General features: G+C 38.3%; 1 protein-coding gene across 1 annotated transcript in view; it reads left to right on the top strand.

Annotated features, from left to right (window-relative positions):
* The window catches only part of LOC144752603 (uncharacterized), a 78,943-nt gene that overhangs the window by 17,124 nt on the left and 44,012 nt on the right, over positions 1-17,807 (top strand). Inside the window, exons 3-6 of the mRNA XM_078640485.1 lie at positions 1,016-1,086; positions 9,397-9,834; positions 11,158-11,373; positions 12,173-12,277. Coding sequence (XP_078496611.1) covers positions 9,397-9,834; positions 11,158-11,373; positions 12,173-12,277 — 759 coding nt within the window. The 5' untranslated portion in view covers positions 1,016-1,086. The remainder of the gene's footprint in view (positions 1-1,015; positions 1,087-9,396; positions 9,835-11,157; positions 11,374-12,172; positions 12,278-17,807) is intronic.

The following is a 17,807-nucleotide window of genomic DNA, read 5'->3' as shown; positions in this document are numbered from 1 at the left end:
AGCTCCGCAGTCTTCTGGCGTCGTAGCACACCAAAGAGGCATTCGGCCTCTTTGGTGGGGCCCAATGATGAAGCATGACACTGACTAGGTCGGTGTGTGAGGGCTTTCTTTTCCACCTAAAGTGAGTGTGCAATTCCCCAGTTGCATCGCTCAGTCTCTGTGGCAATTTGAGACTTATTTAACGTCTCTTCTCTTGTTTATTTAGATTTAACAGGGGACTAAGTGTTCCTTAATCTCCCTGCCTCTCCTATTGTTCTTTTGTACTTGCTTAAAATTACAAACAATGCTTCTAATACACTCTTTACAACTTCTAATAAAATACACATTGTGTAATTTACATTTCTATCTTTTTTTTCTACCTTCCTTTCTACACCTCTATATCCTCTCTCTTCCTTATCATACTTCTCTCTTTTCCTTATCTTTCCTACTTTATCTTTCTCTTCATCTTTCCACTACTCTCAATCTTGCCTATCCACCCCTCTTTATTTCCATCTCTTCTTCCTGCCCTCCATCTCTCTCTCTCTTGCTCACTTTATCCTCCTTACTACTATACTTTACTAGTTACTCTATACTACATACACTTCTAATACTCTATTTACGACTACTAATATGCTTCATCACTCAGTCCACACACATACTACACATACAACTTCTACAGTCTTAAAGTATGTACTACATATACACTTTGTACACACAATTTCTACACATATGCCTTTATACATATACGTTCGCCACTCATTACACATGCACTCTTTACACATGCACTCTTTACACATGCACTCTTTACACATGCACTCTAGTCACAATGTTTCAAAAACGTATATCCACATACAATACAATATATAGTATTAAATATAACTTACTGTATACACTTTTTAATACTAGTAATTAATTAAAATTAAGAACTTGTTTGCTGAATATTTTTATATACTAACAATGATTAGGAGTATCGAGCCATTTTTTATTATATTAATATCTAAACTCAATATTAATGCTTGTTTTCATTCTTCCTTAGATTGCCAATTGATTGAATAAGATCAGACGTTCATAATTGTTTGACACATCATCAGTGAAAACATCATCACGGTAAAAGTATCTATTTTGCTTCTGTATTCACTTGTAAGTATAGAAATAGCAAGGAAAAAAATAAGACACATATATCAACACACACACACATATATATATATATATATATATATATGTATATATATATATATATGTATATATATTGTATATACTTATAATTAGAAAATATCGTATAGAAGATTTACATAGGTAACATTAATCTTAAGAATTTTTTTTATTTAAGACAAAAGTAAAAGTAATTGCTTTGTTTTGCTACCAGCTCCAACTATAAAACAGGTCAAAAACAACAATAGAGTGGATTTAGATAAATAAAACTAGACCTAATCATATATATAATTATTTATTTAAAAAAATTATATATATATTTATATAGTTACCATTGAAAATTATTTCTTTTGTAAAGACAATTGCTAATTGTTTGGAAATATATACAATTACAAGTATCTTTTTTAAATAAGTTATCAACCTGTAACTTGAAATCTATTTAAAAACAGTAAAATCACTATATATATATACAAATAAATATATACAAATATATATATATATATATATATATATATATATATATATATATATATATATATATATATATATATATATACACGCTAATAGTATAAATTATAGCTAGTACATCACTAAAATTGTAAAAAAGATACATCTAAAGTTGCTACCTAAAATACAAAGCAAAAAAATAGTGTAAAATTACATTAATTGCCTTGGATTATAGTTAACTACAAGACAAATATAAATTAGCTATATATATATATATATATATATATATATATATATATATATATATTATATAAGAGAGAGAGAGAACAATAAAAGACTCAGGTATAACAAAAAAATCAAGCAATACTGTAGCTATCAAATTATTTAATAAATTAGCTTAGCTAAGATGCAAATACTAGCAGCAGATTATCATCAAGGTCATGACAAATTTACATGCAATTCTAGAGGTTATCAATGCTTGCCAAATAGTACATTTGCAATTATACACAACTATTACAAAGATGCACATACATGGACTAAAGAAGACTTGCATTACATTATGAAATTAGGTGATGCTTTATATATAGATATGCATTTACTTAATAGCGAACAACTTAGGCATCCAGATGAGTTACCAAATTTTATTGAACACAATACTACTATCTATTCTCTTAAACTTAAAGAACCTTATTATGGAGACATATTACAACAATGTGACCCTTCGTTTCCAAATCTCAACAAAATATTAAAACAGGCACTTGATTACAACTCCGGTGTTATACTTTGCATGGAAATTTATGTTATTTCCATTTTTAAGAAAAATGATTCGTACTTTGTATTTGACTCACATAGTCGTGATAACACTGGAATGCCTCACCCAAATGGAACAGGTATTACTATACAGTTCAGATTTGAAAAACTTCTAGAGTACATCACAAATCTGGCACACTATCTAAAGAAACCAAACATGAATTGTGTACCGTATGAATTAACTCCAATACAAATAAGTACGATTAAAAAAGAATCACTTCAAAAAGCAATGGTGCTTCATGAAAAAATAAGAATGCAGTAGCACCGAAAAATATTTATGTGTATTCTACTAAAGCTAGTGAAAATTTTTTCACACAAGCATTTGAAATGCGTATAGAAAGTGCCAAAAAATTCATTCAGAGATGTCAATCTAAAAAAAACACTTTTTTGAATAAGGAACAGCCATTAGCATCTTTAGATAATACTCCTAGTACTAGTACATATTCCTGTGCAATTCTCACTACAACAGGGCCTAATAATCTATCTAAAAACAACAGCAAGCAGATCAGCACAACACAATATACTAATACACCACAAGAGACTACTCCTACTGACACATATGCAAGTATACTTAAGAAAACACTAAAGGGCAACACAGAAAGACAACATATTAATAGCACACACATAAATGTACAACAGACAATACCAGCAAGTAATTTAAATACCAACACATATTCTAGTAATGTAATTAATAGCACACACATAAATGTACAACAAACAATATACACAAGTAATTTACATACAAACACATATTCAAGTGATTACTATAATACATATAAACGTATTACTGGAAGTAATGACAGTTTACTTCATGATAATATACACAATAGCACATTGCACAACAAGGAAAGTAGCACAAATAATACCAATATAGATTCAAATATTTTAACACAAACACCACAAGAAAATACCTTTTACATAACACACATCCACAGGAAAAAAATACATATAGTGATAAAAGTATTCACTATACACATTCTCTTCAAAATAGTATATTTGCTATTCTAAAGAACTACTGTAAACCAGCATATATTTGGGATAGTGTAGACTTGCACTGTATTATGAATCTTGGAGATGCTTTGTACACTGAAATGCACTCTGTTGATGAACAAGATTGTATGCAACCTCTAAAGTTACCAAATTACATAGTTAGCAATGACATAATTTTTTCTACAAAGCTCAAAAAATGCTTTAGCGAAGAACTAACAAAATCAGCACAAACTTTACATAGTAAATTTATATCTGCATTAACTTCTACAATTAATTCACAAACTGGTGTATTGATCTCTATAGGTAGATATATAATTTCAGTCTTCAAAACTATACATACATACTCTCTATTTGATTCACATAGCCAAAATGAAAATGCAATACAACATTCTAATGGAACATGTATTGCTATCCAAATTGACTCTATTAATCTTAATATAGAATACATCCTAAAGTTAGGCAATAGAGAACAAATTACTAATTCTGAGAGTATTATTTTAGATTTAACTACAGTGAACATAACAACAATTAGCAAAAAAGGATTACAGCAAACACAACGGAATCATAAAAAAGGAAATGTAAAGTCTAGAAAAAGCATATATGTTCATACGACACATATATCTATAAATGCATTAGGGGAAATTCCTTCAAATAACTTACAAGTAGAAAATACAATAATAAACACACAAAAGAGCAATAGTCAAGACAATAGACTGCATGTAACAGAAGACAGTTATTTAGCTTCACACATAGCTCTTAACAATACTGAGATAATAAACACATTAACAGCTGATGTTGAATCACTAATTCAAACAACCAATATAGAAATTCTAGAAATAAACAGTAATAGAAAAAGAAAACGGACACAAAACAAAGAGAATGAACTTAATCATAGAGATATAGCAGGTCAAACAACAAATGATATAATTAGGATATTTCAGGAAGAAATAAGATATGGACCTGAGTACACTTGCACTATTTGCAATCAACTATGGCATAAGCAAAGTCTTCAAAAAACAAACAGTATTAGTAAGAGAGCTAAATTCATAGAATGTAACATTAGCAAATACAGAACAGATGAGATATGCAGAACATGTTACACATATATATCTAAAGACAAAATACCTCCATGTTCAGTATATAATGGGATGACATTTCCTGATATCCCAGCAGTCTTACACTTGCATAACTTAGAAGAAAGATTAGTATCACCAAGAATACCTTTTTTACAAATTAGAACATTACCACGTGGATTCCAAAAATCTCTATCAGGTGCAGTAGTAAATGTACCTGCAGACGTTATGACAACAGTAACTGTTTTACCAAGGCAAATTAATGATAACATGACAATTCCAATACAATTAAAAAGAAAATTAAGTTATAAATCTTATACCCATTATGAAAATGTTAGACCAAACAAAGTAAAACGTGCAGCTTTATATTTAGCCACTACTAGCACTTTGTTTCAAGAATATGGAATCACTATTAATAAAGATTGGGATTATACAACACAAGATATACATTCTTGTGATGAGACTTCAGATACAAGTTATATGTCAGATTCCTCAGACAATATTCCAGCAGGAAATTTAGATACTATGTTAGATAATGAAACTATTACTACAGAAACAAATAATATTTTAAGTTTAGCACCTGCAGAATATAACACACCAAGAGGCTTGTATGAAGACAAAGATTCTGAATATTTGGCATTCCCAACTATATTTTGCGGAAAACGAAGGCCAACTAATAAAGAAAGGCATGTCCCAATACATTACAGCACAATCTGTCAATCAGAAGTAAGAAGTAATGATCTAAGAGTAGCAAAGTGTGCTACTAATCTTTTCTTTAAATTAAAAACATTACACATTAAACAATTACAGAGCAAAATATTTATATCTCTTAGGAAATACTTTAATAATGGAAACATTATAACTGCCAAAGACATAAAAGATAAATTAGATACAATTTTACAGTATAATGAAGGATACAAAATACTTAAAACTATCCGTAGTTCACCACCATATTGGGAGCAATGCAAAAAAGACCTTTTTGCTATGATTAGACAATTAGGATTACCAACATTTTTTTTAACTTTATCTGCTGCAGAAACGAAATGGTATCACTTAATTAACATATTATTACGTACAGAAAAAAGACCAGAATGCACAAAAGAAGAATTTAAAAATATGTCATGGGAAACAAAATGCCAATTAATACAGCAAAATCCCATTACATGTGCAAGACATTTTGACTTCCAAGTTAGGAAATTATTTAATTCTATTTTATTGCATGAAAGTAATCCGATTGGCAAAATTATTGATTACTTTTATAGAGTGGAATTCCAACAACGGGGATCACCACATATACATGCTATAATATGGATAGAAAATGCTCCACTATATGAAACTTCTGATAGGAATGAAGTCACTACTTTCATAAATAAGTATGTTACATGTGCAAAAACACAAGAACCAGATATAGAGTCTTTACTACCTCTACAAAGACACGGCCATACCAAAAACTGCCGTATCAAACATAAAAGAACATGCAAATATCATTATCCCAGATATCCAATGCCTGAAACGTTTATACTAGAAACAATAGAGCTAGACAAAACAAATAACGAGCTCTTACAGCAAATTGAACTAATACATCTAACTATAAACAGCCAAGAATTTTCAAGTTATACTTTTGAACAGTTTTTACATTCAATGAACATAGATCTAAAACAATATACTTTATGTATACAATCTATTATAGAAAAAAATACTATTTTCTTGAAAAGGACACCAGCTGAATGCTTTATAAATAACTACAATCCAACTATTTTGAAAGCATGGCAAGCAAACATAGATATACAATACATCTTAGATGCATATGCATGTGCTGTGTATATTGTTTCATACATTAGTAAATCACAGCGAGGAATGAGCAAATTAATTGCCCAAGCTGCTAAAGAAGTACATGCCAATCCAAGTATTAAAGAACAACTTAAGCATATAGGTAACAAATTCTTAAACTGTACAGAAATAAGTGCCCAAGAAGCAGCATATCTAATACTACAAATTCCTTTACGGAAAAGTTCAAGATCTTTTGTATTTATCAATACAAGTCCTAATGAAAAGCGTACATACTTATTAAAAGACATCGAAACTATCAATTCTTTACCAGATGAGTCTTGTAAAATACAATATGATAATATTATAGTGAGGTACAGCAAACGCCCTGTAAAATTAGAAACATGTACATTAGCTGACTATGCATCTATGTATAATGAAAAGAAAAAATGTAAAGGAAAAGAAGAAACAGGCCATGACAATTTCCTTATTGAAAATAACTTTCATAGCTCAGATGACGAAGAACTTGAGATAAATTTAGTAGACGAAACAAACTACATAAAAAGGAAAAAAGCAAGAGTAATTCGCTATTGCAGATTTAACATCAAAAATGACTCCGAAAACTACTATAGAGAATTGCTCATGCTTTTTTACCCATGGCGAAATGAACATAATATAATTAATAACAAGGAAACGTATTATGAACGCTATCTAGAACTTAAAAATGCAGTTGATTCAAACCATAATAAATATAATAAACATAATAAACTACTAACAACTAATAGCAATGAAACTAGTATATTAGATACATTGCTACCACCAATAGATACAGAAGAAGATAACGCCATATTCCATGAAGTGCAAAATAATGAAAACCCATTGTATGACCTATCATTTGATTTAGGGATTAGAAGTACAAGTAGAGAAGAAGCACTAAGCAATAACATAATGCCAAAAGAACAATATGATAGTATAATGCAAAATCTAACAGCAGAACAACTTAACTTTATATATCATCATTTGCATTGGGTTAAAACTAAAGAAACACCATGCTACACATTTTGTACAGGTGGTGCAGGAGTAGGCAAAAGTTTCCTTATAACAGCACTTTACCAAACATTAGTACGTTATTACAATACAAAAGCAGGAGAAAACCCAGATAACATATATGTATTGCTTACAGCTCCAACTGGCAAAGCAGCACATAACATTCAAGGCAAAACACTACATAGTACTTTTAAAATACCTATTTCACAAACACTAACTCATAGACAGCTAACTCATGAGAATAGAAGCACACTACAAGGTCAGCTAATGCATCTTAAATTGCTAATAATTGATGAAATATCAATGGTAGGGGCTAATGTATTCAACTTTATACATAATAGATTGCAAGAGATAAAAATGTCTGATCTCCCTTTTGGCGGAATATCTATTTTAGCAATTGGAGACTTTTACCAATTGAAGCCAGTTTTTGACCCATACATATTTGACAACCCAAAACATTCATATAGGCCAGTAAGTACTAATTTATGGCAGACACATTTCAAGTTATTTGAGTTGACTAAAATAATGAGACAACAAAATGACTTGCCATTTGCTGAACTACTAAACAGATTAAGAGAAGGGAAACAAACAAATGAAGATATTATTCAGATAAAAACACGAGAAATAGAGCCACCTGAAACCATTAGCAAAACGATCCCTTACATTATGGGAACTAACAATGAAGTCAATAGCATAAATAATGCAGTTTTATTAGAACATATAACTCATTACCCAGTTTACACAGCTACAGCAATAGATACAGTTGCAGCAGACTTAAGTGAAGCAGTAAAAAAAAAAAATACTCCAACAGTTGCCCACAGATCCTACTAAAACAATGAGCCTGCCATCAATATTACATATTGCATTGCAATTAAGATATGATTTAACAAACAATATAAATGTCAATGATGGTTTAACAAATGGTGCAACAGGTATAGTAGAATTTGTAGAAACTATCAATAACAGACCAAATGTAATTTGGATTAATTTTGATAAAGAAACAGTAGGCAAATTAACAAGACAAGAAAACAAACACATATATCACAGTAATATTTTGCCTCATTGGACACCCATTCATGCTATTACACGGCATTTCCAATATACACAGAAATTTATAACTGTTATACGCAAACAATTCCCATTGCGACAATCATCTGCAAGAACTATACATAGAACACAAGGAGAAACAATTGAGCCCATTTACATTCACTTTAACAACAGTAAAGTACATCATCTGCATTATGTAGCTTTAAGCAGAGCTAAATCTTTAGACAACATATACATTAGAAACTTTCAGCAAGACAAAATAGCTGTACATCCAAAAGTACATGAAGAAATGACACGTTTAAGAACACACATGCAATTACAAATATCAGTACCACAATTAGATCGCTATAGACAACAGTGTAATATAATTGTCCATAACATACGGTCCTTGCAAAGAAATTACACTGCTATTAAATCAGACAAAAATATCATGAACAGTGATATTATATGCCTCACTGAAATAAACACAACTAGAAAAGCAGGTAAGAATACGTTCTTAATAGAACAATATCACCTAGTATTATTTGATAAATTTCACAACCAGCACACAAAGCATGGTATTGCCATTTATTACAAAAAAAACATGCTTTTATCGCCAATATATCAAACACAACACAAAATTGACTTGTTATTTTTCACTCAGCATCTTAATGATTCTGAATACTTATTTATTATACTGTACAAACCACCACATGTACTTTTGCAAACATTATTACAAGTTTCAAGTAGCATAATTAACTTGTATCCAAATTCGAAATATGTCATCATGGGAGACTTCAATATAGATTTAACACAAATGTCACCAAACAGAACTTTGCTATTAGAATATATGCTACAGCAATTTCAATGCCAGCAAAAAATACAACAATACACAACAGACTACAATTCAACACTAGATCACATCTATACTAATGACAACATCATGCACTACAGTACATTAGAATCATATTATAGTGATCACAAAGCATTATGGGTGGCAGTTTAAAATGCAACCACTTCATTAACATGCGATTTTATTACAGGTAATAGCAAAAGGGGAAAAATTTATGTTCAGAATGTGTACTAACATTTTCTCTCGTTTCAGATGATTTCCATACAAGACCTCAAAAAAATGAAACCTGAAGACAACAAACCGTACCAAAAAACAATCCGAGCCAACGTTATAAAATGTTCCACAAAAACAAACTATACAAATGCTAAACAAGAGAACAAAGTCATGTATCATCTAGCTCTAGCTGATGAAAGTAGTTGCATTAAAGCAACGTGCTACAATGAGCCATTTTACCAGCAAACTAAAGAAGGACAAGCTATTATGATTCGCAATTTCTTAGCCAAAAACAATGTGATTATCATCACGAAACAAACGAAACTATCACGCATGATCCCCTTAACTATACCTCAAGAAATAATACAGGAGGCAGAATATATCCTACAACCCCCTGCTCCACCAATATCACCTATAAAAACAGTTAAAACAGCTTCACTACGCTCATTAATGAGCATTTCTGGGACTATTGCAGAGGTAAGCTTATAAAAAGAAAGAAAATTATCACACACACCCTTTTACACACACACTATATACCAAAAACTCTTGCACACAATACTTACCGCTTTGACCGACTCTCACTCTTTGACAGACTCTCTCTCTTTGACAGACTCTCTCTCTTTGACAGACTCTCTCTCTTTCACAGACTCTCTCTCTTTCACAGACTCTCTCTCTTTGACAGACTCTCTCTCTTTGACAGACTCTCTCTTTGACAGACTCTCTCTCTTTGACAGACTCTCTCTCTTTGACAGACTCTCTCTCTTTGACAGACTCTCTCTCTTTGACAGACTCTCTCTCTTTGACAGACTCTCTCTCTTTGACAGACTCTCTCTTTGACACTCTCTCTCATTGACACTCTCTCTCATTGACACTCTCTCTCTTTGACACTCTCTCTCTTTGACACTCTCTCTCATTGACAGACTCTCTCTTTGACAGACTCTCTCTTTGACAGACTCTCTCTTTGACAGACTCTCTCTTTGACAGACTCTCTCTCTTTGACAGACTCTCTCTCTTTGACAGACTCTCTCTCTTTCACAGACTCTCTCTCTTTGACAGACTCTCTCTCTTTGACAGACTCTCTCTCTTTGACAGACTCTCTCTTTCACAGATTCTCTCTCTTTGACAGACTCTCTCTCTTTAACAAACTCTCTCTTTGACAGACTCTCTCTCTTTGACAGACTCTCTCTCTCTTTGACAGACTCTCTCGCTTTGACAGACTCTCTCTTTGACAGACTCTCTCTCTCTTTGACAGACTCTCTCTCTTTGACAGACTCTCTTTCTTTGACAGACTCTCTCTCTTTGACAGACTCTCTCTCTTTGACAGACTCTCTTTGACAGACTCTCTCTCTTTGACAGACTCTCTCTCTTTGACAGACTCTCTCTCTCTTTGACAGACTCTCTCTCTCTTTGACAGACTCTCTCTCTCTTTGACAGACTCTCTCTCTCTTTGACAGACTCTCTCTCTCTTTGACAGACTCTCTCTCTCTTTGACAGACTCTCTCTCTCTTTGACACTCTCTCTCTCTTTGACAGACTCTCTCTCTCTTTGACAGACTCTCTCTCTCTTTGACAGACTCTCTCTCTTTGACAGACTCTCTCTCTTTGACAGACTCTCATAAAAAACACTTTCGTACACACTCTTGAGCACACTCTTTCGCACACTCACACACTTTCACACACATTCTTTAACACACACATTCTGCTACAACACGCTCACACCAACTCTTTAACACCCACACTCTTACACACCAACACTGTAACATAATAAACAAATTTCTATTACCAATTTTTTGTCTTACAGGAAGAAGAAACAAAAACAATTATTATTGCTGGCCAAGATACAAAACTTAAATCAATAACTGTGAAAGATACAACGGACTCAGTGAAAATAACTCTTTGGAGAGATGCCACAGACTTCCCCATAGAAATTGGATCCTACATAAAGATGACGCACCTGACAGTGCATGAATTTAGCAGCAATAAAATGTTAAACACAACAAGAAATACACAATTTCAAGTAAGTACAAATTATTAAACTATTAATAACTTGCTCTACTACTCAATCTATACTATTTACTTTTTAAAACACTATCAAACTCTATATTCACTAATTACAATTCACTCAAACTCTCTCTTCTAATACTCTCTATCTAAATCGATTAAGCTATACTACGTATTCTACTAATCACTACTATAAAACTCACTAATACTCTCCACTAATAAATCTACTACTCAATCTTAACTACTCTCTCTTTATTACTCACACCATAAAAAACACAATTACAGAAAAATAACATTCACTATTTCAAAATAACTTACTAAGAATGCCCAACTATCACTTACAAATATGACTTTAATACTAACACTTAAGTACACAATTTTGTCGTTTTCAAATTCTCTTTATACTACTACGCCAATAACTTCAATACTCCCAAAAATAATTAACAATGCACTAAAAAAAACATACACACTCTACTAATAACTCAAACTCAACTCACACTGCACTATTAACTATAATCACTATTTACAATACTCTTTTAAACCACAAAACTAGTACCTACTACTCACTATTTATTAATACGTATTTTTACTAAAGTACCTATAACATTACAAAACAGTCTCTAATCCTCTATTATACACACTATATTATACCTTTTCACTATCTTTACTCACATCTATCCTTTCTTAAACTATCTTCACTACTTATTAACATTATTTAAGCCTGCATATAACAAGAAATTTTTCCGTAGGTCAACACAAGAAAAAAAAAAGGACTTAAAAAAAATGAAATTAACTAACTTCTTTTTCCTTCACAGAAAATACAACCACCAGAAGAAGAAATAAATATGACTATATATGGGCTAGAAACTGCGCATCAGGAACACTGTACACTAAATGTACATATTGATAACGCCGAAAATGTACAATCAGTAGAAATAAATAACAATGTTCTACTGGACTTCTTCTACTTGGAGTCTTTTTTGAAGTTTGGCTGTGGTTCCGGCGTAGAGGGTGTTCCCGTAGTCCAGTCGGCTGGTGACGAGTGCCTGGGTCACGGTCTTCCTGGTTTCTGTGGGGATCCATCTGAAGATCTGAAGATCTTGCGGAGCATGCACAGGGTGTTGAAGCATGACGAGGAAACGGCGTTGACTTGTCTAGTCATCGAGAGGGAGGAGTCCAGGATGAAGCCCAGGTTGCTTGCGTGGTCCATTGGCTTGGGAGCGGTGCCCAGGGCAGGGGGCCACCAGGAGTCGTCCCAGGCGGAGGGTGATGATCCCAGGATGAGGACTTCCGTCTTGTCTGAGTTCAGTTTCAGGCGGCTGGTCTTCATCCACTCGGCGACGTCTTTCATCCCTTCGTGTAGGCTGGTCCTGGCGGTGTCGGGGTCCCTGGTGAGGGAGAGTATCAGCTGGGTGTCATCGGCGTAGGAGAGGATGTTGAGGTCGTGCCGACGGGCGACGTGGGCGAGCGGTGCCATGTAGATGTTAAACAGGGTTGGGCTGAGGGATGAGCCCAGGGGTACCCCGCAGATGATCTCTGTGGCTTCGGAGTGGAAGGGGGGAAGGCGGACGCTCTGTGTTCTGCCGGAGAGGAAGGAGGTGGTCCAGTCCAGGACCTTCTCTTGGATCCCAGCGTTGTGGAGGCGTGTTCGTAGTGTGTGATGACAGATCGTGTCGAAGGCGGCTGACAGGTCCAGGAGGATGAGGGCCGCCGTTTCTCCATTGTCCAGCAGGGACTTGATGTCATCGGTGGTGGCGATGAGGGCAGTCTCTGTGCTGTGGTTGCTGCGGCACCCGTACTGGGAAGGGTCCAGGATGTTGTTCTCCTCGAGGTAGCGGGTCAGTTGTTTGTTGACGGTCTTCTCGATGACCTTTGCCGGGAACGGGAGCAGGGAGATGGGCCGGAAGTTCTCGAGGTCCTTGGGGTCCGCCTTGGGTTTCTTGAGTAAGGCGTTGATCTCAGCGTGCTTCCAGCTCTCAGGGAAGGATGCTGTCTCGAAGGAGGTGTTGATGACTTTCCGGAGATAGGGTGCGATGAATGTGCTGGCTTTGTTGAAGATGTGGTGTGGGCATGGATCTGACGGAGATCCGGAGTGGATGGTGTTCATGATCTTGATGGTGTCATCGTCATTGATGTTGGTCCAGTAGAGCAGGCGGTTGGTGCGGATGATGGTCGTGGGGGCGGAGGTCTCAGTGGTTGTCGGGGCAGTCGTGGCGTTGAAACTGTCGTGGATGTCTGTGATCTTGCAGTGGAAGAAGATGGCCAGCGAGTTGCACAGGTCTTGCGAGGGTGGGACGTCATTGGTGTTGGAGCTGGGGTTGGAGAGTTCCTTCACGATGTTGAAGAGCTCTTTGCTATTGTGCACGGTGTTGTCTAGGCGGTCTTTGAAGGAGGCCCTTTTGGCGGATCTGATGAGGTGATGGTGTCTGCGGGTGGCATTCTTGTGTGCGGCGTGGCTGTCCAGTGTTCGTACACGGAGCCAGATCTTCTCCAGCTTTCGGCAGGTTTGCTTGGAGGCCCGGAGGTCTTCAGTGAACCAGCTGGCTTTCTTGTTGGTATGATTGTTGGAGGGTTTCTTGATCGGGGCGAGGGTTTTGGCGCAGTTGTTGATCCACTGTCTGAGGTTGAGGGCGGCGGTGTCGGGGTCGGTATGGTCAGTGGGTGGGCTCTGGGCGAGGGTGGTGGTTAGCTGGTCTTCGGTGACTTTGCTCCAGCAGCGGTGAGGCATCTGTTGGGTGCGGTGGTGCGTGGTGGGTTTCTTGAAGGTGAAGAGGCAGTCACCTCTGAGCAGTGGGAGTGAATGTGGTGTAGCAGCCTGGGTGCGCAGCAGTGTGCAGACACCTCTGGGCAGTGGAAGTGGATGGGGTGCAGCAGTCTGGGTGCGCAGCGGCGGGCAGACATCTCTGGGCAGTGGAAGTGGATGGGGTGCAGCAGCCTGGATACACAAAGGCGGGACAGCGATTTAGGCGTGCGCAGTTGTATGTACTCTGCCATTACTGATTCCATACTACGTTTCAGATGAGTAAGCTTGAGGGCTCCACTATGTCCCAGCACGTGGTTGGAGACACACCGATGGCGGAAAGGTGAGCTGTGAGGGTTTTGCCCACAGTGTGGGCACTCACTGTCCCTCTCCATCTTGTCCTTTCTCTCCCTCACACCCTTTCTCTCTCTCCTCCTCTCTCTCTCACTCTCTCTCTCCCTCTCTCTCTCACACTGTATCTCTCTTTCTCTCCCTATTCCTCTCTCTCTCACTCTATCTCTCTCTCTTGCTCTCTTTAACTCTTCCTCTGTTTCTCTCTTCCTCTTTCTCATACTATTTCTCGCTCTCTCTCTCTTCCTCTCTCTCTCTCTTTCTCTCTTTCTCTCTGTCTTCCTCTCACTCTTTCTTTCTTTCTCTCTCTTTTCCTTTCTCTCACTCTTTCTTTCTATCTCTCTCCTTTGATGGGTGCATGACACAGAAACTTCTCTTGCTTTTTGTCTAGCAGGCGGTGATTCACAGATTGACGACCCCCTCCGACGCGGACTTCCCGCCACGAGGCAATGACTTCAGTTCCACTGAGTTAGTGCCACCAGAACTGAGCGCTTGTGCAGCCTTCAATGATGCGTGGCCATCCTGGCAATCAACACCCACTTTGAATTGTGAGCTCGGATTGACCGAGTGTACACAACGGATGAAGAGGTTGCTTCGGCACGTGGTGGACCCTCTTAGACACACGCCGGTAGCGGAAGGTGAGCAGAGAGGCTTGTTTCCGCAGCAGCGGGAAGTCACCTCTGGGCAGTGGGAGTGGATAGTGTACAGCATGCTTGGGTGCACAAGAGCGGGCAGACACCTCCGAGCAGTGGGAGTGGATGGGGTGCAGCAGCCTGGGTGCACAGGACCGGGCAGACACCTCTACGCAGTGGGAGTGGATGGGGTGCAGCAGTCTGGATGCACAGCAGCAGGCAGACACCTCTGGGCAGTGGAAGTAGATGGGGTGCAGCACCCTGGGTGTGCAGGGGTGAAACAGAGAATTAGGCATATGCAGTTGTATGTACTCGCCGTAACTGATTCTATACTATTTTTCAGATGACTAAACTTGAGGGCTGCACTATGCCCTGGGACGTGGTTGGAGACACACCGGTGGCAGAAAGGTGAGCTGTGAGGATTTTTTCCACAGTGTCAACACTCACTCTCCCTCTCCATCTATTCCTTTTTGTCACTCACACTCTTTCTCTCTCTCTCACTCTCTATCTCTTCCTTTTTCTCTCTCACACTCTTTCTCTGTCTCGTCCTCTCTCTCATTCTTTCTCTTTCGCTCTTCCTCTCTGTCTCACTGTTTTTCTCTCTCTTCCTTTCTCTCACTCTGTTTCTCTCTCTCTTCCTTGTATCACACTCTTTCTCTCTCTCTTCCTCTCTCTCTCTTTCTCTCTTTCTCTGTCTTCCTCTATCTCACTCTTTCTTTCTTTCTCTCTCTCTTCCTCTCTCTCACTCTTTCTCTCTCTCTTTCACCTTTGATGGATGCATGTCGCACAATCTTATCTTTCTTTTTGTCTTGCAGGCTGTGATTCACAAATTGTTGAGGGATGACACGCCATGCCTGTACCTACTTTTATTTTGTTGTTTTCTGTCACATTTGTTTGTGGGGGGGGGTGAGGGGGAATAGCGGACAAGGGGCTAGTGGAGGAGGGTGTCGGAGCAGTGTTGGATGTCCGAGCTGCATGATCGTTGGCTTCATTGCATCTGTTGTCGTTCAGGTGTAGCTCTGGGCTGGGCTCCCTTTCATGTTGCAGGTTGTAGTCCGAGTTTACACCAGCTCAGAGCAGGTGTAAATTTCCTGCTACTAACGCACCTTAGCACCTGTTTTGTACTCTCTTCGACGATCTTGCTGGTGGTTCAGAAACTTGCGAAGAGATGTGTTCGTTGCTTTTTGCACGGGAACGCCTACTCTACATCTCATCAGCAATATTTGCCTGGGTCATCCGTGACGATGCTTTTTGAGGCTGCCATCACTGGTAACCTGGTGATATGGGCTGTTTGCTCCAGCTTGTGAATGGTGCGTTAAATGTATCACCATTTTGGTTGCGATAAAGTGCCGCTAACTCGGCGATGTATCCTTGAGAATTTACCCCACGGTGTTTGAAAGACTTAAGAAGTACTCGAGTGCTGCGCACCCATCGCTTTCACACGGGGGCCGCGCTGAGAGCCATGCTAGAGTCGTGACTTTATTATTTTTATATATTTTTTAAAACGGCCACTTTCACTAATTTACATTTGCCTCGGGGACCTCATCCCCCGAAGCATGCCGACATGTTCATTATTTAAAAAAAAAAAAAAACAGAAGAGGGCCGCGTTGGCCCCCCTCCCGTAGCCAATTCTGGCCCTGAGGACCCATTCCCCGAGGCCTGGCCTCACCTTTGGGGACAGTGGGGGGAGCCCCAATGCCACCACACTCCCGCCAGCTCCCCGCGTCCTGCGGGAGCCGGCATTGCTTTTCCACATGGGGAGCTGCTGACATGCAGCTCTCGCTTCCAAAATCCAAAGCAAGTTTGCTATGACAGGGCAGGAGCCACGCGGCTCCCGCCCTGTCATAGCAAACATCAGTGTCCCGGGGATGGGCAACCCGGGACACTGCATGAGTAGGCCCTGGGGGTGGTGGTCCCCAGGGCCATCACGGGCTCCAGGAGGGTGGCCGCGCTCCCCCCCACCCAATTTGAGTGAAGCCTCGGGCAGGTGGTGGTCCCCGGGCTACGGGGGACCCAGCGGGCCTCCACTATTATTTTTTGAGAAATGCCCACAGGACCTAGCCCATCCTGGGGCCTCATTGAAATAAAACGCGAGGACCCGCGCTTCATTGTTTTTAAACAATTTCGACAGAATTCGCAACCCCAGCGCGAATTGCGATGATTTTTTTAAAACAAATGCTTTTCTTTGGCCCTGTGGGTCCTTCTGGGACCCCCTGAGCAGGAATAGGGGGTCCGGGTATTTCTTCCCTGCCCCCTTCTCTTGTTTTACATCCTTGTTTCTCTGTTTTCTGGTGACTCGCTTCTACTGAGTCACAAGATGGCTGCCAACACTTCCTGGTTTGGAGTGTTCGCAGCCAATTAGAATGAAGCACATGGTCGGGAGGGATCGCGACTCCACAACGTCCCTAGATATCAAAACATTAATTTTTTTAATTTCTCAGCAACTACTGAATGTATTTATACCATATAATAAAAAGGTCCCTTTCTGAACCAAGCACTACCTTTTTGAAAATTTGGGGTAATTCCGTTCAGCAGTTCGGGCTGTAGACGGTCTCAAAATTTCCTATGGAAATTAACATGGGTAAAACGCGTTTTGGGACCCCCCTTTTTTCTTATTACCCGCTTGAAGAATCACCCCCAAACTTTCAGGATAGGAGCTGACCTGGATAGACTTTTTTTGGGAGAATTTCGCAAAGATTCGTCAATCGACGCCAAAGTTATTAGCAA

Source organism: Lissotriton helveticus, chromosome 5_1 (assembly GCF_964261635.1).
Source record: "Lissotriton helveticus chromosome 5_1, aLisHel1.1, whole genome shotgun sequence".
NCBI classification, from domain to species: Eukaryota; Metazoa; Chordata; class Amphibia; order Caudata; family Salamandridae; genus Lissotriton; species Lissotriton helveticus.
Note: the sequence above shows the minus strand (reverse complement) of the source record. Positions and strands in the feature narration are given on the sequence as shown.